This window comes from Saccoglossus kowalevskii, chromosome 7 (genome assembly GCF_978046115.1).
Source record: "Saccoglossus kowalevskii chromosome 7, keSacKowa6.1, whole genome shotgun sequence".
In the NCBI taxonomy this organism is placed as follows: Eukaryota; Metazoa; Hemichordata; class Enteropneusta; family Harrimaniidae; genus Saccoglossus; species Saccoglossus kowalevskii.
In genome coordinates this window covers 13,900,416-13,925,221 of record NC_140647.1, presented here as the reverse complement: position 1 = coordinate 13,925,221, position 24,806 = coordinate 13,900,416, and the positions used below count along the sequence as shown (strand labels likewise).

General features: G+C 38.4%; 2 protein-coding genes across 3 annotated transcripts in view; one reads left to right on the top strand and one right to left on the bottom strand.

The window, feature by feature from the left end:
- Positions 1-9,969, top strand: part of LOC102802486 (uncharacterized) — a 28,711-nt gene extending 18,742 nt beyond the window's left edge. Inside the window, exons 6-10 of one of the 2 annotated variants that reach the window (XM_085501128.1) lie at positions 380-452; positions 680-844; positions 5,476-5,617; positions 7,247-7,261; positions 8,166-9,969. In XM_085501128.1, the coding sequence (XP_085357254.1) occupies positions 380-452; positions 680-844; positions 5,476-5,617; positions 7,247-7,261; positions 8,166-8,307 (537 nt within the window). In that variant the 3' untranslated portion in view covers positions 8,308-9,969. The remainder of the gene's footprint in view (positions 1-379; positions 453-679; positions 845-5,475; positions 5,618-7,246; positions 7,262-8,165) is intronic. The other variant, XM_085501129.1, reaches the window with a different exon arrangement.
- On the bottom strand, positions 9,156-24,119 carry LOC100373634 (uncharacterized). The gene is made up of 3 exons (XM_002739091.3): positions 23,900-24,119; positions 12,273-12,626; positions 9,156-11,463 (listed from the first exon to the last, which is right to left on the bottom strand). Exons 1-3 carry the CDS (start codon positions 23,955-23,957, stop codon positions 10,379-10,381), a joined length of 1,497 nt encoding a protein of 498 aa, XP_002739137.1. The 5' UTR covers positions 23,958-24,119; the 3' UTR covers positions 9,156-10,378.
- Positions 24,120-24,806: the final 687 nt, after the last annotated feature.

Genomic DNA, 24,806 nt, shown 5'->3' with positions numbered 1-24,806 from the left:
CAAATTACAATTAGTTACAATTAATATTAGGATTATGAAATGACTTAGGATTTAAGGCATCAATGTAAGCACCCAGGTCACAAAATGTATATACAATACAATTTTTATCATATACTTTTTATAGCCTTAATTGGAAATAAATGCAAATCTTTAAAGCTGCTAGTTATTGATAAAAAAATGGAATCCCTGAATCCTCGGTGTTTATGTCAAAATGTTAAGAGAAAATATCCCACAGCATTGTAGAGCACAAGGTATGATAACAAGTTACAGAAACAAACAGTCCAAATATTACATTTCTAATTCTATTTCATCTAATCAAGACTGAATATTTGTGATTTATTTTTACAATGTGTGATGCATACATATTTGTACTGTGCAGGCTGCTCAACATGGTGCTATGACATGTCTACATTGGCTGTTTGAAAAGGGAGTCAATCCATATGCCAAAGATGGTAAGTCAAACCTGTATTAAAAATCTGTCATTGATTATACTGTATGATACTGCGAATCATTTATTTGTTTGTTTATATATTTGCTCATTATGCATCCATTGACATCTGTCCTTCTATCCATCCATCCATCCATCCATCCATCCATCCATCCATCTATGCACCGTCCATCAAAGTGCATGTATACAAATATACTGATTAGAGATGATTTGTTTGATTGTTGCTACCAGGTCAAGGTAATACTCCATTGCATATGGCTGCTGTTGGTGGTCATGGCAAGTGTTTTAATTGTTGTCTTCAACATAACAGTAGTCTGGAGATACAGAATAATAAAGAGGAGACGGCAATTGACATAGCTAGACGATTTGGGCATCCTGTGGTGATTGACAAAGCAGGTAAGACTATTCTTCTCAACTGTAAACAGTCTGATCAATTAATATAGGTACTGAACATAGCATATTCATCAATCAAGAATAATGGTACAGTTACAGTCCCTGAAATGGCAAAAATGATATTTAATCAATTTAAACATGATAATATGAAGTTATTACAAGGATATGTCAAAGTATGCATGAAGACAGTACAGCTGGACTATCGACTGATGCGCAGTGGAGGTCAATTCAACGGCGTACTGTCTGAGTGCATACTTTGAGGCATCATCATAATAACCTTATTATTATACATCTTTTGCTTCCAAAATCAAAGAGTGTAGAGCAGAATCAGCAATCAGCCATGTTTTTTTTTTTATTAGAGGACGCTTACGCACATAATCATTTCATATTTGGAATTTGCATTTCCTTATATGGTAGAATGAAAATACCCCGTAAAATACTGCAAAATTACGGCACGCTGTAACTTGTGGGGTAACAATGACAGATGTATAATAATATATGATACATCTATAACAAAATAATTTATTACATATCGATAATATTATATATATCTAGCACCAAATAGAATTTAATGTTAATTGTATTTGCACTTGTTCCAATATTCAAATTTTTCGTGCTTAATCACATTAACAATTAGTGAATGCATTCATAAATATTGACGCCACATTGGCACTTTCTACATTATATTTAACACATATGATGAAACTAAATTGCAAATGACCGTAGACTCCGGTCAGTCAAAATGACTATTTTGAACTGTAAGCATTAATCAGCGATTCTGCCAATGACGGAGAGATAGAATCTAGGTCAGGGGAAGCCCCATGACACCAAGATTCTTTTTTCTTACGTCATGAACCACGTGACCGAGGCCATATGGCAGTGCCATTACGACTGGCTGCGTAGCCTACTTTTTCCTGTTCGGGTTTCTGGCTTGGGTTGTTACCGTGGCCGCGGTAACCGACATTGTAGCTGGTAGGATAAGTTTTCCTTGTCTTTTTACCCTCAAGTCGATTTCCTCTTTGTGCATAGCATTTTTCACAATAAGGTAAATAAAACCTGGCGACGTAACTTAATCGCTGAACTATGGTTTCGTTGCGTCATCTTTTCCAACTGTATTTCGCTTCCCTCATGCATGTCGTGTTCATTTTATGCTTAATCAATGTATTTAGAAATGGATAGATGTAATGACAGCACCAGAGGCTCGCTGCTGTTTTGTCTCTTCGTTTTTTGAGACGACTGTGCAGTGGTATAATCAGAATTTAGCAGCATAGAACCCGCATCCAAAATGCTATTTTTGCCGTGGCTGCGTGCAGGGTTCAGGGTTTTTGCCTTGAAGGCATGTGTTTTTCACTGGAGTTCTGAGCCTGGGATGGTTTTTCAGAGCCATGCAAAATCACTGAGACTGACCGCATATTTTCACAGCAAGCGTGTTCAGTAAAAATTGGTTAAAGTGAGTTGCGTATTGGCATGAGTATAAAGTCCTCACGCTCGGCTACCGTTACTTCGTGTACTCAGACGTCGAGTAGAAGGCCCGATGGTGGAGGTACCGATATTTTTCGGTCTCCCCCCAGCTGATCGGAGGGCATCCTCACAGTCTGTGTTTTCAGGCGGTGGTTTACCCGATTTTACCGGCTACAGCGAGGCTGTGCCCCTGGAGATCTTTCCTCCTATGTGGCCCGTTGTGGGTCCTTTTGTGGATCCGTCCTTGCATGGCACCGAATTTGCCTCCAAGGGCTTTGGTCAAAGGACTGTCGGGGCAAATTGCGTCCCCTGGCAGGCCGGGTAGATCAGATGCAGTCGAAGTGAGCTGTCTCCACTACGCCCCCTCGGTCGGCAAGCATTGCTCGCATTCGAGTTGGGCTTTTTAGTAAATCATACAAGTCCCATCCCCACCCAACGCAACAGTTGATGTTCCTGGGCATGGAGTTTGACACAAAGGTAGGCTTGGTATAGCTATTTCAAGCATGTTGCTTGGCGCTAAGCAGCCTAGTCGAACGCCTAGTCAGTGCTCCCTTATTGTCCCTCCGAGAACTAATGCAAATCATCGGAATGATGACCTCGGTTTGAAGGGCAGTTCCCCAGGCCGCATTAGGCAGCCGCCCGGTACAACGCTTATTGCTGCAACACCAAGCTCTCCTACGGGAACTAGGTAGGCAGGTATTGATCTCGGACCAAGCGAAGGAACCCCTGCCCTGGTGGTTGCCACTGGCCAACCTCGAACAGGGGGTCCCCTTGGACCCACTCGCCCAAGCTATGACTCTGGTAATAAATGCCTCCCTCCAAGGTTGGGGAGCGCATCTATTGGACGAAAAAGCCCAAGGTATATGGCCTCCCCATTAGTTTCGGGACCGCCATATCAACCGGCACGAACTGAAAGCAGTGCACTTAGCACTACCACACTTTCTACCTGTAGTTAGAGACTACAGAGTTCTGCTCCGCACAGGCAACACAGCGGTGGTCTTGCCCCAACAAGGAGGGGGGAACGCGTTCGCCATTGTTGTCAGTCCTAGCGAAGCAAATTCTCCTTTGGTGCCTGGAATACAATGTGGAGCTAACCGCATACCACCTTCTAGGGGTGAGGAACAGTCTGGCAGACACCTTTTCAGGGCGACTTCGTCTCCAGAACACAGAGTGGCTGATACCCCAGGCTGTTTCGGCTGTGGGACGATCCAAAGATAGACATGTTTGTCGCACCCCGGAACGCCAAGCTCTCGACGTACATAACACTCCTGCTGACTCCAGGAGCCTGGGCCAAGGTCGCTTTGCTGACCCCGTGGACCCACATAGATGTGTACGCCTTTCCTCCCTTCCCGCTAGTTCACCGGGCACCGGAGAAAACTTCAACAGGTGCACACCTGCATATTGTCATTGGTCGCACCCAATTGGCCAACCAAGGCCTAGTTTCCACTTCTGTTGGAAATGCTAGTCGAAACACCAGTAGTGCTTCTGGACTTACTGGACCTGCTGTCCCAACCGGACGGCGCACTACCAACGAGCCCAGCGGGTATCACTTACACGCATAGATGCTTTCAGTAGAGCTGCACATACGAAAGGTTTATCTGAACGGGCTGCCAACGTCCTGGCCAGGGCAAACAGGGATTCCACCAATGCTGCCCACATTTCTAGGTGGAGAGCATACACTGATTGGTGTAGCAGAAGGGAGATTGATCCATGCTATCCCTCTATTGTCCAGGTAGCATACTCCTTCGTCCACCTGTTTGACGAAGTGGGTTTGAACAAGATTGTCGTATTATTAGGAGACTATTTACTGCTTCTCATATCAGAGGCCGAGATCCCATACAAGGGAACCGCCCAACTGGGATTTGTCGGTTCTGTTCTGTCTAAGCAGACCGCCCTTTGAGCCTCTCTGATCAGCACCACTCAAAATTTTGACGTGGAAAGTAGTCTTTTTACTGGCCCTCGCCTCAGGTAGGCGTCTGTCAGAACTGGAGCCATTGTCTTTCTCAGACGATGTACCGCCTTTATGGGCAATCAAGTTGTGCTAAAGACACGAATCGGGTTTCTCGCCAAGAACCAAATCCTAGGACACGATCCCCACCAGATCTCCCGGCTGTCAAATTTTGTCGGCCCGGATGGTCGGGAGGAATTGCTTCTCTGCCTGGTTCGACACGGAGTTGCTACCAAAACCGTACTAGGGATTTAAGACGGGGTACCAAGCACATGTGTTACGGCCCAGGCAGGCAGGATAGGCCGGCCTCCCCGACTTCCATCACCAGGTGGATTACTTTAACTTCCTTGACACAGAGCTTGCAGAGACACCAAGTATGAGCACATGAGGTCGGTGCAATTGCTAACCCATTAGTGCTAGCGTCAGGTGCCCCCCTCAAACATTTTCTGAGGGCAGGCTTCTGGAGAATGCAAACGTCTTTATCAACTACTAGTACTACCTAAGAGACACCCAATCTATTGAGGAGGGCCTCTTTTAGGCTGGGTCCTGTCAACCACAAGGGTCCCTGCACATAGGCGATAAGTCAGTCTCAGCATTTTTGTGGACAGATTGCTCTACCATCAGCACTCCTTCTGACTCTGCCTACAGCTCAAACTAGTCATTTTGACTGACCGGAGTCTGTGGTGGGTAATTGAACATAGTGAATTTAGGCAGAGGGTTCCCCGTACTCGCCTATTCACATAGTTCATACCCACCATAGACTCCGGGTCCCCAATTATCCCACACTTTCCGTAGCGCTGGTCTAAGTTCTTGATGCAGAGAGAAAGGAACCAGAGTGAATAGCCAGCCATATGGCAGCGGTTACGTGGTTTGTGACGTAAGGGAAAAGAATCTTGGGGTCATGGGGCTTCCCCTGACCTAGATTCTATCTCTCTGTTATTGGCAGAATCGCTGATTAATGCCTACAGTTCAAAATAGTCATTTTAACTGACCGGAGTCTATGGTGGGTATGAACTATGTGAATAGGCAGGTTCGGAGAACCCTCTGCCTAACTCTCAAGAAAACAGCAAAATAATACAGGATTGCATCATTAACCTCTGCTATGTGATATGACATCCATATTGCCTTCATGAATGGTGTTCTTGTGACAACATCCTAGCAACATGCCAATGTGTACCCCCTTTTTATATTGAATGTAAAACATGTTATTGCATTTCTTTTGCAGTCCATAATACAATCCAGTGCCTTCACTGTGTTGGTAAATATGAAATATTAGAATGGCAGAAAAGCCATCAACCAACTAAAGTACAGAGGAGTTTAAACAGCAGTAAAAAGCAGATTTACAGATCTCCAGTCCCCCCTGCGAAGTAAGTTTACTTATTTGTTTTGTATGTTGTTTTCATTTTGTTGATTATGATCATTTAATTTTCTATTGCCTTTTAATCATTATGGAATGTGAATAACCTGTGGACTGCCCACTAGTGACAACTTTATTATTTTTTAATAATATTTTTATTGACAAATGTTATATACATGAATATATATGAATATTATGCTTCATAGAAAATGGTAGAACAAGTGTAATTTTTCTCTTACACACACTACATTTGTATATATCATAACATGTTCAGTGTTGGGGTATATTCAGTAAATTGGCAAGTGTCTCGTGAGTTTATTAATAATAATATTACCGGTACTTAAAACATCATGAGATCCAAGCATGGAGTGTCTCTAGAATATTTTATGTTCACTCCACATATCATTTACTAATACTGATTTCTCATTCCAAATATTTATCTCTCAGAAAACCAAATTCGAGCAAAGGTATTCATAGATAAAACTTATGTGCTAATGCCGTGTTTACTGATGATTGCAAAGATTTTCCCATGTTGTTTTATTCCACCCAAAGTTTTGTGTTATGTGATTACCATGCTCGTCCGACTTCGCACCCAGGGTACTCATGTTTTTGGGGGGTCAGCACCTAGTTGAGTGCACGCTTTTAAAAAAGATTAACCAAATGACCATATTCGTTCACCATGTGGCTTATTGGAGTGAATATTGTATCTTTTTGCTCACAAAAAATATGCACATTTTATTGCAAATTATTTACATACCATCAAAATGTATGGTGCAAGAAGTATTAGGGGCTGTTGAAAAACAGTCAAAGTCAAAAGCTTCTTCATTATCTTCATTGTTGAATGTTTCTGATTGTACACAAACTCTTGATTCAAAGCAATTTCTGGCATGCTGTTTTTCTGTATGATTTGATTTGATTTGATTTGATTTGATTTGCATGGGTGCTAAGTTGGACGAGTATGGTATATACCTTGCTAGCTAAAGATTATGTAACCAGGGATAAAAAACAGCAGAGCTTGGATCACTATTCAGATTCTGCTACATCGTTGATGAAGGATGTTTAGATTAGCTCTCAACTTCTTGATTACCGGTATATCAAATTGTTGTGGTGGACCAAATGATAATAATTGTTTTTGCCACTGAATAACCAATCAGTGGAGATAACCAAATTGTGATTTTGGGCTGGAACAATGTGTTGCTGCTGGCAACTATATTTTGTTATGCATGACAGTATGAGACCTATGTGTACATAAACCCTGCTTGACAATATATTCCCCTGATAAAACATTGTGTGTACTATTATAAGCTATGTAAAGTCTGTCAGGTTCTGAATGACAAACAAATCTTAAGCCTTCATAGGCAACTGCATGTATTTTGCAGTCACTTTATATAACTCCTAGGCTGGAATATAATATTTATATGAATGGCCTGGTGAAATGCTATGTAATTACATAGTTAGCACTAAATTCTGTGTCATATATCACTGTCTCTATGACTTCAGTATACTAGCATGGGAATATACACATGTGAAGACCGACCTGTAGGTACATGTAAGGTATGCCAACAGCACATCAAACCGGTTCATTCGTATACATCGTTAATGATATTTATGATGTCTACTTTTTTTTACTTTTATGCAGCGTTGAATGGAATGAGTAAGTTACTAGATACATTGTTTTGTAGTTTCAGCTGTTATACTTTCTATTCTAAAAGAGTACTTATTTACCCTATTACTTCTTAATATCATCATTAGATCTATGCTATGAAGCTGTCATGTAGTATAGTGTGTAGAAAATAGGACTGCTGTATGCAACATGTAGTCTTTGCTTACATCCCATCAAATATGCCTTCAAATACAAGCTCAACATAAAACTAGTGGTACTATGTTGGAAGACAATTGGTTTATCACCAATAATATTAAGTCCAATTAGTAGTGATATTGCAAATTTTTATGTTTATTTGATTGACTGATTTATTAAAATGATTTTTCAATATTGAAAATAACATATAGATATATAAACTGTAATTTTGAGAATATGTTTGTCTATGTTTCTTTATACTTGTATTGAAAAGTAATGTATTGTTGATGTTATGATGTATTCAATATATTGACCTTGGTGTGTATAGAAGTGTGGTATAAATGCCTGTGTAAGATATTACTTTGCTCACATGAATGAGTTGCAATTATTCAGTATTATTTTAATCCCAAACTGTGGAGAGTGGTCATCATGTGAATGTATATAATAAATAAAATGGGGGAACTGACAAGAAGCCCTGTTTCTAAGTTCATTTTACTTGCTGCTATGCTCTCGCCCACCTAGTGCTCGGAGAACATATATTTTATTTGAAAAACATACTCCATTAGAAATCATTGTAGTAAATTAAGTATTACATTCTTATCATTTCTTCTGATCTCTCCTTTCACACATTATTTCTACTTAGTTGCTGAAGGAACAGACAGACTTGGATATTAGTGTTGCCTCACATAGTGCGCCCTCAAGTGGTGAGAGTGATAAACTGGTTTGTTTTTAATGATAGTATATTTTATTTGATTCTCAGAAAAGAACTAAGCCAAGCTGAGTTAAACAGATTGAGGAGAGAAGCTGAACAGAGCAAAGGAGATCACTTACCGAAGAGAGACCTGGCTGCCAAGTATTTTGGTGAACATTTTGACGGCATGTGGCAAGTGACTGGAAAATAAACCTTTTTGCTTTGTGTTAGTGGCTCCCAGGAATGTTCAATTTTTAGAGACTATTTTTTACGAAAATCTTCTTGTAGGATCATCTTTATGATGGGTTATATATTTCCAGCAGTTAGCTTGTATTGTGTTGTGTACCATGATTGTTCAGATTTTTATGCCACATCTTTTTTCATTTATATTACCTTGCAATAGCAAGTAAGTATATAAATTTATCTAAATATTGAAAGTTACTATCCACCTAATATGGCACTGTATGTAAATACTGAAAGTTACTATCCACCTAATATGGCACTGTATGTAAATACTGAAAGTTACTATCCACCTAATATGGCACTGTATGTAAATACTGAAAGTTAGTATTCACCTAATATGGCAATTTATGTAAATATTGAAAGTTAGTATTCACCTAATATGGCAATTTATGTAGATATTGAAAGTTACTATTCACCTAATATGGCAATTTATGTAAATATTAAAAGAGCCTATTCACCTAATATGGCAATTTATCTAAATATTGAAAGTTACTATCCACCTAATATGGCAATTTATCTGAATATGAAAACACAGTTAACCATGTAACAAGAGTTACTATTGTAATGTGGTATACATTTCCTTTGAGCTAAATCTCATTTTTTATGACTGTTCTGACCAGATTGTTTCTTTTAATCTGTGACTCTGATTTATATGTTGTTGTTACCACTGTATACTTTTTAAAAAATGAAATCCATATAAGGCATTGTTGCTTCAACATTATAAACATGGAATGCCCATGAACTATCAACATTTCTAGTGGCTATCTATGATTGTACGCACTCTGGTTACACCTGTACATCAAGACAATATGAAAATACGCTATAATAATTTTATTCTTTTCATAATTAATACATAACGCATAACATGAACAGTGTACATTGGTGTTTATGTCATACTGCAGTATTTTCAGTGCAAAACAGCTCCATAATAAAAAAATACTAATAAATAATAAAACAGCAATAATAAATTATGTAATGTCAAATGATTACAGATGTTTTATGGCTATGTAAAAAATAGCAGAATATGTTCACCAGGATTTGGGAATATTTCTGCAATTGCTTAGTTTAGATATTTGTTGTGCAATATCCTAATAAAATCAATATGAGGTTGTAAAGTTTTTCTGTCCACTGGACTGCAATGCTGTAAGTAAATAATGTATGAACCTTTTGGCTGTTTATTTTCTGTCCACATGATTTACTTTTAATTCATTTAATTTAATTTTTGCTGCTATCAATATCAGAGGACCACATTTTGAACATTTATCTTGAAACTTGAATTGTAGTACTAATGCGATTATAAGTTAATGCTTACAGTAATTTAGGTAGCATTTCACTTTAAGGTCTAAGTATTTAATATGTGTGTTATTTAAACATGTATATTAAATACAACAGTGTTTGGTCTTATTTGTTCTATTTTTATTGAATTTTATTTATGTCTTCCGTCCAATCAGTATTTGATCTACTGAATTTAAATAATATGTTACTTTGTTGCAACTAAAATCTGTGATTTCAAAACAATTCCTACAATTTGTTTGCAACATTTAATATGTTCATTCTGTTTTACAATTATGAAATTATACAGTTTGTATTTTTATACATATTTACAATAAAATGTTTGTTTTTTAATTCACTCAGATGATCATTTCTTTCACTTTTCAGTTGAATCAATATGATTCATGCCTCAAGATAAAAACAATAGCATTTGTATTTTGTTGCCACTGAGGGCGCATGCACATTGATTCAAAGATCTTTCTTTGCAAATCTACATTAATGTTAGTTAGATTTTCAATACATTTCTCTTTGCCATGTTCTTAGTTGACCAAGAGATGTTATTGTCACCTCGCATATATACTCCCAGAAAAATGTAAACGTGTATGCTACTAGATGCAAGTACAAGTTCACTGTGTTTACTCGGAATGGTTACACAATCCGTGATTGGTTTAGGCATTTTGTTATGCAGAAAGTGATTATTCTATCTTTCGATTATTATATAAATAATATATTATATTACGTAACCCTGTTGTTGTTTTCTCCTCTGCTCAGGGAAACATAAACATTCCCAACACTGGGTAATGATCTGATAAATCAGTTATTGTTCGTTTCTTTGAACAAAAACTTGAATCAGGATACATGTAGGACGGTTTGAATGGACCATTACTACAGATTTCCATCTGTGTCTTAGATGTAAGTTTGATTCCTTCCAATGTACTGACCCATGGTTTCAGATGGTCCTTGCTGTACACCACGTAATCCAGCCACTCAGGGCCTGGGGCTTGATTCTTATCTTCAAACATATCATTTGTAGTCGGGTCAAAGGTCGCAGTCAGTTTGCCAACACGTGGTGGTATTCCTGCATTCAGCTTGCCCAGTACGCGTCTCACGTGTCTGTGATTAGCTCTTACATCACAGTTAAAGTCTCCCGCATATATAACTGGCTCACTAAATGGAATGTTTTGGTCTTTCATAAACGCTCTCATTTCCTTAGCTTGGTCTTCCCGTACTGAGTCGTGAATGTCTCCTATCTGTGCCTGCATGTGCGTACCGAATACATGATAATTTCTGCTGGTACCTTTGACAGTTTTGATGATCTTTGCGTAGATGACGCCCTTAGCAGCAAACGCGTCTGCTTCCATGTAGTGCGTTGCTTCAAATATAGTTTCGTGCTGCTCTGTGATTGGCCAACGCGATACGATATAAACCCCACCGTCTTCCAGGAAACCAGTGTCCCGATCGCCCACTTTATTTGTCATATGAGGGAATCCATGGTGACGAAACAAATCCCTGAGTGAAACAACGCCGGGGAAGCAACCTCCCATGAACACCTCCTGCAAGACGATAACATCGACATCACCAAGCTGTTCTACTATTCGACGGGGAATCCGACAAGTACGCTCTCGCTGTCCATCGTGTACATACATGAAATCTAATTCGCGGACATTGTAAGACAATACCTTCAATATATTCGCCTGACACGGAGACCATAGAGCAGGCGCTTCTGGTACTAGACACATAACTTTTTTACCCGATAGACACGTGTCACCATCGCCCGTCATGTCTTTACCCGCACAGCTCATACCGTAAAGGGCACAGTCACTGCATTTACCGTCACACATTGGCGATGAACCTAAAGGTTAAATAATATGGTATTAGACCAAAATTGGCAATTATCCTTGGATATTTGTTAGTATTGGACAATAGTTTCAGACATGACAAGTATCTAGTACGAAATGCAAGAAACAATAATGACAAATCGTTGATCAGTATATAGACTGTCGACATTCCCTCTGGCCTAATGTTTTTTTTGTTATTTAATCAAATGCCACAATGGTTTCAAGCGAGTGCCGTACGCAATTCAAAAATACAAATTAGTAAGACTGCACATTCATGAATTGAATCATGTTTCTATTGTGACTGGTGTAAGCCTGGTAAATTTCATTTTTAAACCAAAAAAAAAAAAAACAAAAAAAAAAAACACCCAAACACAAAAATGAAATGTCGATAGACGAGTCACTTCTAAGATGTGAATATGGGTAAGGCTATTCACAGCGGTGGTTTTTTTTCTGATGCGCAGTAAAAAAAATGTTTGTGAGAGATTTATTGTAATTCTGAATGACGAACGACACCCAGACATGCGTCGATTTGAATTACATTATATTGTGTTTATCATATACAGACAGAGGGCATCATATGTGTACCGACTAATTGACGAATATTATGTAGCAGAAATGTATAGGTGATCGTGTTTATAACCTACATTTAAACAATATATACGTATATATACTACTATTCTTTGATTTCGCAATGAAAGAGAGGGCATGTTTTGTTGTTGTTGTGTCGTCAAACCGCACATTACAACTCGGTTATAATTTTTATGAAAACTAATATCCGTTATGCCCTCTGCTCTTATATATATGCAGTGAACAGTACACTTACCAAGCCATACTTTCAGCTTGGGTTTCATTGCCAGTGCCCCAAATCGTTTACTGGAGGCCTTTTCATCAGGAACACATAGTCGTTTAATTCCAGTCACGCAGCAAGACCCATCTCCACACTTAGCTGAGGTGGCATATTTCAAAAACCTGGTACGACAGTCGCTAGGCAGAGTGTTACAGAATGGCCCTGCTCCAACCCACTCTTGTCCTTTAACGGTTGCCCTCTGTTTGCACCATACTTTATTGCCTGCCCAGCACGTGTCTTGAAAGTATCCAATGAACTCATCGCCTCTGTCTTCGCAGTCTTCCGGGCTGGCGTTACAGAACGGACCCGTGCCAATGTCGTATATGGAACCTGGAAAAGAGTTGTGAAGTTCTCGGATAAATCGTGAAGCTCAAGGAAGGAACATTTTTTAGTTCATGATTAATAATAAACCAATATGTACAATAGCAATGTTATAAAATACATATTTTCATCCATATTACATCTTTAATCTACCATATAACCTGCCGATAGTAGAATAATTGATGTACAAATAGTAATTGTGTGAATACACAGTCATTTTTATTGTTGATAGTAGTAATGGAAAACGTCCACAACGTGGGTGTTCCAAACAAAATAACCGGAACTGGCCACTGGGGGCTAGCCACCGGGACTGGCTACTGAAAATATCCATCGAGACTCAGGCTGTTCACTGGGACTAGCCACCATGACTGGCCATTGAGACGAACCACCATGGCCGGCAACCGTTACTGGCTACTGGGATTAGCCACTTCGACTAATCCCCAGGACTGGCCATAGCAAAGATACCGGGCTACAGAGACCCAGCATGGCCACTCATATATATATATATATATATATATATATATATATATATCCAATAGTATAGCGATATATTAGAGGTTTCTCATTCATTGGGTTTATACATATATAAATATAAGAGCCCTTCATAACATTGCGTTTTACCTTCATACAAATACGCGACATGTCTCCAATGAATAATGCCTATTAAATCAGTCCACGAAGAACTATGGACGGACGAATGAATGAATGAATGAATATATAGATGGATGGATGAATGAATGAATGAATACAAAGATGAATGAATAAATGAATGGATGATGAATGAATGAACAAATAAATGAATGGTTTGGTATGGGTGGATGGATGGGTGGATAGATGAATGAATACATAAATAAATGAATGAATGAACGGACGAATACATTAATGAATGGTTGACATGGTTACTCATTGGCTATATATTTTACACACTCTGTACATTAGGATATAACTCTTTTAATTTTGAAATCCACTTTTCATTATATGCCTGTGATATATAGCTTTTACAGTCATTGGAATGTTATCACCGTGACGATAATATGAGACAGCCCCATTTCCGGCTGAAGTGGGCGTGGGAGGGCGTACTCCCACAGAATGACGGACCCAGTGAACCACCTTTCACACAGATACAACTTATATATTTTCCAAGAAACATCGATCAGTAAATTTTATCAGATTATTTCACACTGTTGAATCTTACAATTATATGACACGTGACCACAAATTACGTAACTTCTGAAACTTAAAAAGCTGAATTTCACATTGTTATCTGTATTGTCAAAACTGCCACGGTCCAATTAATGAAATGGTGGTTTAATGTTATATTATACACAGCTTTTGGCATGGATGTGTGGTTTCAGACACAACTTTTGCAAGAAAGTTGCACATGACACATGGTTATATACGAAACTTGTTATGCACAAACTAGAATTTAAACGGAATAAAAATATAAGGTAGAGTCCAACAGAAAACTATTTTTGTTTCGATATGGCATTTTGATAGAAACGATTAGAGTACGATTTTTCATAAAATCACACTCGAAAATTTCCTGTGCATGCAGGTAAATCATACACGTATGTACGTTCAACTAGAGTTTTGTTATTATTTATGCAAACAATACTGCTATATTTGCTGCTAAAACAAAACAAAAATCGTATCTTTATTGTTTTTATCAAAATGGAAATATAATATTGATATTTGCTAAAAATAGCACATTGCCTCTTTTAGTTTGAAATACATAATTCTAATAGTGTACAGAATAAGTAACGCATACAGAACACGGGCAATTTGGGTATGATCTCCAAGCAATCAATCAAACAATAATGAATGAAACTGAACATGATTTAAATAAACTTTCTTTCAATCAATTACATGGGGGTGACGCATCAGTGTCAACACAAGACCCGACATACAATTCCAACATTCACTTAGAGATTGCTCCGCGTAATACCAGCGGGGTAATCTAGGTTACCGCCCACGCTGTCTTTGAGCTGATACTTGTCATACGTAATTGATGGTGATAGTTTATTTTTACGTCCTCAAATAATCAGTTCAATCCGTCGCCAAGCGATGACTGAGTACTAGTCATGAACCGCGTAATTGACACAATGTGTCGATTTCATCTGATAAAACAACACGCGTTGTCGATAACACAATTCATTGCCAAAATATTTCGGTTAATGCGAAATTCAGACCATCTTTCTCTGGCCTCCTAGTAACTACAGGGATTTAAACAAATCCAAACTATTATTCATAATAACGATCCAATAAACGTACAATATTGCATGATTTGCAACTAACTCGTAGAACGTGCTAGTAACAACTAGTACTGTCGTTACCCTATCTTTGAGTTTTCCATGCGAGTTTTAGAACGAGGTATTGAATTTTTGAGCATGCGATACGATCAGAGAAGAACACTTAACGGATCACGTGTCAAGTAATCTAATACAGAAATTGAAGTCGCATATACCTCTATAACCCCGCGCAGTAAATAAGAACGTGGGAAAGTCGACCAGTAATGGACGTATCATTAGTTTTTACGGGGGTGTAAATACTTAAAGACCAAATTGTTCTCCACTGTCCTTACACTTTGTAGATTAACGTTCTCATTGGGGTTAAAATACTAACTGACCTCATAGATAATATGACACGATCTGATGATTTCACAGTCTCCGAACCCGTTTTGATATAGTCCTGGCACCCACACACTGAAACTGCACGACGCTTTGGTAATATTCCGGGTTTGTACACTTCGAATTGGGCAAATATAACAATCGAAATGGGCTTGACAGAAATAGATTTGACAACATTCCATAGATACGGTTGGAGTATCGTAATTTCAAATATCGAAATAATAAATGCAAATTATTGTTTGTTTTACTTTCCAACTATTGGTCTAGGTGATAAATATACGCGGATTTGGCATACGTCACTGTGCTAACTTTTAATTGATATATGCGCAGTATTTATTAGAGCGTCATTGTTTTAGCGTAGTAGTATTATGCAAACGTTCTTTATATATGTATAGTATTCTAACAAAAATGTGATAGCAATCCGCTGGTTCTCTGTTCCATCATTGGAGACAATGCAGTATTATCGGTACTCGGTTAGTATTAAGAAAAAAACTTTACCTGGATATACTATATGATATTATATTATATTATATTATATTATATTATATTATATTATATTATATTATATTATATTATATTATATTATATTATATTATATTATATTATATTATGCTTTTTGGTTCACGGGTAAAATAAAATAAAAGACGATCACGTAACAGTAAAAAACACCTTGGAACCCCGTAGGCAGGCCGGTGACACCGGTTCGCACTTAAGGGGGTACCAACCCCCCTTCCAAATTCCAAGGGAAAATCAAAACATTTAAAACACAGAACAAGTAACATAAAACATATATGCGCTGCTGTAAGTGTGTGCAATGATAGCCCACCAAGAGGACAAAACTCTTGGCTCCTGTGCGTGTGCTAAGTTTGTAAATACAATGATGTTCGTTTGTATCGATGTTTAACAACAAGACAAAGCAACTTCCTGCTTTAAATAGATCGTACCTGCCATGTTTACAGTAGAATGCGAAGTGTGTTATCCTCGATTTTACATAGTGCATCCTCTACCGTCCACATAATCTCAAATTCAGGCAGTTGGTTCATGATCCGGAAACATTCATATTCTGTTTCAAGCCTCGACTTAATACTTTGAATATAAATGTCCAGAGGCTCACTCGATCCTTTGTTTTGCCTTTTATTACGACGGCTGACATGAATTGCAACCTTAGCCATGCACGCTAAGAAACAAAATAAACCTTGTGCCTTGCTCGACATAAAGTGTTTTGAGCGATGGGGTGGTAAAATAGTGAACCACCAAATCGGAATGCGAAAATCTGGTTGAAGCAGTCGCGACGCGATGTTATTAAAATAATGGAGTAAGGCGCTATTTGATGGACAATCATAAAAAATGTGTTGAAGTGTGTCAACTTCATCACAAAAGGGACATTTATCTGAATTGTTCAAACGAGCTTTGAACAGAAATCTCCCCGTTGGAAAGGCACCATGGACAATACGCCACTGCAGATCCCCATATTTGTTAATGACTGGTGTTTCATAGCAATCCTTGAAGTTGGGTTTAGCACTTTCAGGCAGACTAAGGATGTCCCGCCAAACAGTGTCAAGTTTTTGTAAGTGTTGTGTTATTGACTGGACACGTATTAGATATTTATAGATTGCGCCTTTTTCAAACTTATATAGTGGCAAATTTAGTTCATCAGAAAAGTGCAGTTCAAAGCTATGATGTGAAAGAGGTTGATTACACTTCCCATTCCCTTTGAAGTAGGTGTTGATAGTATCTTTCCATTTGGTAGGAATAAAATCGTGAATGACCTTGATACTGAGATGGAGAATACGCTCGGAATGGATTTTAATTTTATCCGACATATCAGCGGCCTCCAACCAAGTTTTATTCGTTTCTGATACCAAATCACATACTTTGGTTATTCCCGCGTCAACAAAATGTCTGAGCGCAAAAGGCTCATTTCGTATGGGATGTATGATGAGTGGGTTGTTAAACAGTGGCTCATTAAGAATATCAGTTACGTTATTATCATTGAACTTACGCACTTTCTCTACAGATTTCCAACACTGGAGGAGCTCATAATAAAATAATGGCAATCTTTGTAAAGGTGCTTTGATAGTGGTGCATAGAAGTTGACTTGCATATGACATATTGCTCGCTTGCATAAAAAAGTAGTCTGTGAACTTAAAACAGGGGTGGTCATGGTTATTATATAAATATCTTTGAATATAGGAAAGTCGCATAGTACTTATGCGTGTTGGAAGATGTGTAACATTTTGTCCACCTCTTTCCAAGGGGAGGTACAGTGTTGCAGCAGATACCCAATGTCGCCCTTGCCAAAAGAAGTCGAGCAGCATTTTCTGTACCTTCAAAACTACGTCCGATGGCGGCACAAGGCTATTAAAGCGATACATTAACTGCGATGAAATCAGATTATTAATGATAAGAGCGCGCGTTCTGTAAGACATGCTGTAAACAAAATGATTCCAGAAGTTGATCTTATTATTTACTTTTGCAACAAGTTCAGCCCAGTTCTGATTCGTATAAGTTAGATTATTCCCAAGATAAACACCCAACAGTTTCAACCCCTCGCTGTTCCATTTTATATTGAGAGGGGAGTAGGTGATGTTGCGCCAGCTACCTACCCATAACCCTTATGATTTTTCGAGATTGATTTTAGAGTTTGCGCAAGCTCGTAGACATGTAACCAGCGACTTAGTAAGTTGAAATCCTGCTTGCGAGTTATGAAAAATTCCACGTCGTCGGCGTAAGCGGTGAGTTTAGAACGTTGGTTTTTGCTGTGAGGTATAACCAACCCTTCAATGTTTTCATCATTCCTAATTTTATGAAGTAGTGGTTCAATGGCAATGACGTAGAGGGCAGTGGACATTGAACACCCTTGCCTAATGCCACGGGCCACTGTGATGGGTGTAGTAAGGGCGCAGTTAACGCGGACCAGGGACTGGGCATTGGTATACATGAGGCGAATGTAAGAAAGGAAACGGTCACCAAAACCAAAGGCACGAAGCGTATTAAAGAGGTATCCGTGATGTATCCTATCAAATGCCTTTTCCTGGTCAATGGCAACAATAGCCAGGGGCGAGTTAGTTAAGTTGGCATAGTCAATACTGTCACGAAGTAGATTTATATTGTCGTGAATATGCCTGTTTGGTATGCTGCAAGTTTGGCCTGGATGAATAATGCTGCCTAAAACACCGCGCAAACGCAATGCAAGCGATTTAGTGAACATTTTGTAATCGCTACATAACAGACGCACGGGTCGCCAGTGTTTTACGTTGGTAACGTCACCTTCTTTAGAGAGAAGAGTGACCACGGCCCTTGTGCAGGATAGTGGGAGCACATTTTCGTTTGTGGCAGCAGTAAATACATCGCACAGATCACTTCCAATGATATGCCAAAAAGTTTGGTAAAATTCGTTTGGTATTCCGTCGATACCGGGAGTACGCCCATGGGGAAGTAGTTTGACCGTGGCACTCAGTTCGTCAAACGTGATTGGTTTGTCAAGGTCATCACGATCTGTTTCATTTAGTTGAGGTAGCCCTTCAAGGAGGCTATTTTGAGCTTCAATGTCAATGTTATCAGGTGTATACAGGTTATTGTAAAAGGTGTGTATGATTTTCCGTATTTCAGTTTGATTTTCAGTAAGAGTATTATCCTGGTGCCTCAACTGAAAGATCGCCTTTTTGGTTCCCTTCTTTTTCTTTAACTGGAAAAAGAAGGAATTGCAAACATCACTTTCATTTAAAAACTGATGTCGCGCACGCGTAGCACTGCCTTTGTGTTCACGTTGAACAAGGCGTGCGAGAAGTTTTTTCTTTTCAGTGTAACTGTTTAAGAGCGGTGCATCGTGTGCAGTACAACGTTCGATGGTTTTAATTTCCATTTCCAATGCTTGTTTTTCGGTTTTGTATTTATTTTGTTTGAGTGTGCAATACTGTTGTGTGAGTAACTTTATTTTATTTTTGCCAATATCCCACCATGTCTGTATATTTACATAATTATTTCGAAGTGTTTGCCACTTCGCCCAAAAATCAGTTAAGATTGCCACATACACTTCATCGCGCAGAATTTCTGTATTCATACACCACACTGGACTTTTGTTTTTACTGTCACCAATGGCGATGTTGATGTGGACAAGGGAATGGTCAGAAAAAGCTAATGCGCCATTGCTTATGTCAATATTCTTAATTTTCCCACGCATACATTTGCTGACATAAAACCTATCAAGGCGCACAAGCGTACCACCACGCCCCCAAGTAAAGTTTAATGTGTTCCCGTGGTATTGGCGCCATGCATCAAACAGTTTGTGATGATTCAGGACAGATTTGAGGAGCTTTGCAGTGCGCATGTTCGGTTCAGTCCCTCTATTACGGTCAATGTCGGGTTCAGTAGTACAATTAAAATCGCCTCCCATGATTACTGGGTCATTATTTAGAGAACTGATGAATTGTTCAATTTTAGTGAAGCATTCCACACGCTCAGCGCCATTAATAGGTGCATAGACATTAATTATGTGAACAAGATTTTCATTAATTTGAACATGAGCGTGCAACACGTACCCAGGCATGATCTCAGATTGTGATAAAATATTCACAGTTGCTCCTGGCGAAAACAAAATAGCCACACCCGCACGATTAACAGTGCCATGAGAAAAAAATACCAAGGCCACGCCACACAAGTTTCCAAATATTTTCATCGGAGACAAGAGAGTGTGTTTCTTGTAGCATATAAATATTACAGGGATGGTCACCCTTGAGATAATTGAAAACACTGTACCGTTTGAGGGCGTCCCGGCAACCATTGACATTGTAAGTTGCGCATGTAATTGTGTTTGCCATCATAACAAGGGAAATTAAAAATCAGCGATAAAGTTACCCGTTTTGATTTGCTGTTTAATTTTTTTAATGAGTCTGTGCATGCGAGATTTATCAGATGTGTTCAACTGCGTGGTATTGCGGTAGTTTATCAGATGTCGAACCAATATTTTAAGATTGGGGCAAAATTCAAAACACTTGTCTATAAATCTACGTGAGTGAAGTGTAGACACTAAAAAGGTTTTGATATTAGCGTTTGATATTGTTGATTCGCTGTTATCAGTACATGTTGAAACATTTGAAATGATAGACCCCTCATTCTCACTACATTCGCTGGCAGTTTCCTCCATATCATCAGCGGTTTTATTTTGTGACATAGGTGTGCTGAAAAGGTCTTGTGATTGATCAGTTAAACCACTTAAATCAATGGGGAGTTCGGATAGCGGCGAATCGCGCGGGGATTCAACTGTGAACTCAAGTGAGGGAGATGATGGAAATGGGGCCGACTCCGTAAGCTCGGGCTGTGGCTTTGGAGTGCACACTGTTACATTGGCATATACGTGGGGAAAGGGTTTGTGGGGTGGAGGGGGTGGGGGAGGCGATGGTGGTGCAATGGAAGGGGAAGGAGGGGTTCGTACCCTCTCTTCATCAATCGGACAATTTTGTTCAACAATTTCGATTGCATTTTCATCGTTACGCTTTTTAGAACTTGGTTCACATTTATTTTCGTCATTTAACTGGTCATTGTTTTGTTCTTCTCTATGAACTGGTGATCTAGAGCGCGTGCGCTTTTTGCTCATATATTTGGATGAATCTGTATTCATTTCAGTTTCAATTTCAATGTTATCTGTTGTACCATCGGTCTCATGATTGTTTATCTCAGTATCTGATGCTTGGGTGTTAATTATATCAGTTATGTCATCGTCTTTGTCGTGCAATGTGTCAGGGGAATTTAAATTAGTTATTACATTCACCTGTTGAGAGTCTGTTTGAGTGCTATTTTGGGCACTATTGTTTTCATCATTCATCATTTGCATATTCGTTGTTTGAGAGTTTGGGCAAGTTTTACGTGTATGTCCCTTCATGCACCGTCCCTCAAGGTGTTGAGGGACGGTGCTTCATGTTACATGAAAAGCACGTCAATTCGTCAGACGAAACGTAAATATTATATGTCTGACCTTGAAAAGTAATAGGTAATAAACCGTTGATATTGAGATCTTTTAAATATACATAAACTTGGCGGCGAAAAGACTTTACATGTTTCAGTGCTGGTCTTTTGCACCCGAGTGGGATCGCTCGCACCGCGCTCATGACACGCCCATATTTAGCTAAGGCATCTGTAATAAAATTGTCAGGTAAAAAAGGGGGAACATTTGATAGCACAATTTTTGTAGAGGGCCGGACAAGAGGTTCAACAGAAACATGGAGGTCTCCAATGTCAAGGCCAGCGGCAGAAACCATGTCGACCCATGTAACCTTATTTAAAAAGACAATAACCGATCGGTTCATACGGGATGCAGCCACAATATTACTGGCCCCGACTAAATCTGCAACCGACTCCACATAAGTTTCAACAGGAATGCCATCAATGTTTTCACACCGTACCGCATGGTTTCTAGTAAGGTGACCTGTTGGTGTTGACGGTGGCCTTGTGTGAGCGGCAGCCATCTTGGTTGCCGACCACCTTGTCAAGGCAAAGGCAAAAACACTCCAAAACCCACAATAATAACGAAAACAACAACTATAAATTACTCACGTAAAGGGTAGACACACTATATATATAGCTGTGTAGAAACACGGGCGCACAACGAGCGCAAAAACGCAAAACAGGCAGAAAATCGGGGAGCGCTGAAAAGCACCGCGTTCACCCGATTGTATTATATTATATTATATTATATTATATTATATTATATTATATATTATATTATATTATATTATATTATATTATATTATATTATATTATATTATATTATATTATATTATATTACAGTATTGTAGGCAGTTGGTCTTATATACAACACAATAATATTGTCTTCAAAGAACACAAGGATTATGAGAATTTAAAATTTTATAAATGATGGGTATTTATAATATTAAGACGCAGAGATGTTTCTTTCACTGTGAATATCTTCTCGATGCGCAATCTGTGACTAGAAACACGAAATCTGCATAGGGAACATCTAAGACAATTTTTATCAATAAAGGTCAGGCATTTTTTTCTAAAACAAGATATAGAAACTATATGTATAGATATAATATAGTAACAATGTCGATTATAAGTCTATTTGACGGATACTAAAATGTGCTTTAATCAGTTAATACTAGAATCTTTCTGTATGTTGATGTACATGTCCTTTCATATGATCACACTGCGGAGTCACGGTATGAACTTAGTTTCATTCAGTGGACCCCACGACTATATTCAGATCTATTGATTCTGATCTATACAACCAGCGTGACTATCAATGCCTGGTACAACTATTAACAATGACATTTAAGCTACACACTCATTCGCGATCCGGAATTTCCAATATGTTTAACATTAAATTTGACAATGAATTGACGACTTACAGCGACTGTACGTTTAGTAGTCGGTAATTATTGGTTATATACGTGCTTGGCGGAACTTATTATCATTGTCACTTACAGCTTTTTATTTTCATTTTAATTTAATGTCAACATTATCTATGTTTATACATGGCTTACTAAATTACAGACTCTATATAAGTAGAGTTGTTCGTATTTAGCTAAGGTTTTAAACGTCAACATTGACCTTATGTTATGGTTACTAACACAAATTATAAACATGATAAATTGTGTTGATTAATTTCCATCCGATCACATTTACTCGTATTTCAACTCTTTGTAAAAACAAGCCAAAGTGAACACAGCCAGTATGACGTCACTCCCAACTTGTTTAATCCAGTCGCGCGAAAACTCAAGATATTTGATAAATATTTTGTAGTGTGACCTTTTGCATCTTATACTTTTTTCTGGGCTAAAGGTCTCTCCGCCATGCTGGTGAGAACTATCTAGCATTTCACTATACTAAGAACGGTTACATTCAATTCAGACATCAACACAGCTAATTAACTTCAAACGCTTGATTGTACTTGTAACCTTTATGTTCAATTATACTAATATGACCACGGTATGGTATTTGAAGAATTTCTCCCAGGATCTTCAACATTTTCTGACATGCCTGGCGCACATCTGTTAGCCAATTCACCGACCACAATGTTTTGTTTACTTGTTTCACCGAGGATTCTTGAAAGTTTAATGAACACTGATTGCATAGATCTAGAGAGTATCTGCTGTCTTTCCAAAACAACACCGAACACGATAACAATGTCGATGATAAATATTATATACTCCGTATGTTGTTATCATTGGATTTTGTTAAACTGTTTAAAAGTAAATCATACACCAACATGTCAATGCAGCACACATGTTCGGCTCGCCATGCAGCGTCACGGAATCAACAATAACATACTTAAAAATGAAAATACGGAATGAAAACATTTCCAATCATGAGCACCGACTTTGAGTTAACTCCGTTGACAACTGATGCAACCTAATTGCCCTGTTGCTATAGATATACAAATTTACTTCATGATTATGAACATATACTTTCTTGTGGGGTTGCAGACATCGTGAGTATATATCGAATAGTTATCATCATTGACCAAACTCTAGAGGTAACATTGTATAACGTTAAACTATGTGAACGATTTTTTAAATATAAGTTTGCGAGAACTATTTTTGAACGGGCATCACTGACCGCAACCATGTATACAGTAAATATATTGACATCGTGGCAATAACATGCAATGAGTGAATCAGGAATATATGAGCCTACCTGCAATGGTAACAGAAAGTAAACACATAGAGTAGACAACTTTTAACGCGAACTCCATTGTTGAATAAACAAATGCGATTACAGTGGAGACCTAATTCTCTAATACACGCCTGAGTATAAGCTGACGATGAACTGCTCGTTCTTCTAAGAGTGTGGCTGTTTTAAAGTGCCGATACCGAGACCCATTATCAGACAATTTGACTCTGAATCATGCTACGCTGTTGATATAAACAGTTTGGATGGTTTCCAGACCAGGGTTAAATTTCAATTTTAAAAGGTCATATCTAGCCACGCATGCGCAGTACTTGGACATGGTCTTCATGTTTTCAAGTCAGCTATTAAATCAACTGTAACTCAGTATTGTGTCGAAGGAATGCCAGTATCATTTGTTTTATCGTCTGTTTTTCTAGGACAGGGTCATTTATTTTATTCGTAGTATAGTTTAGTACATATACGTTTACAATGGATTCTATACTGATCTGTGTCGCAGACTAACAGAACTATAGCATCTCAACTAGTATAAACAAACACTTAGATTTGTAGTTATTTACAAGTATATTTTTCGTTCCTCGATACATCAAGAGTTTTTCATATTCAATTCGCGTACACACAAACGTGAACCGGTCTTGACCAGTTAAAACTATTGTATCAGTACATATTTGTTAAACGCAGCGGGTCGATACCTCATGCGTGTTTTATACTGACAGACATTAAGCAAAACATATGTACCATAGAGAACAGTTTTGAATAAAAATTGAATACATAACATGATATTTGAATGGTTATACATCTTCAAATCGACCCTAAGTTTTAAGTTATTGGGTTAGAAAATCTATATATTTGAAAAAAGTCCGATTGTTCATTGCTGTTTACTCAGAGAAGACCAGCATGTGTTTTTCTTCAACAT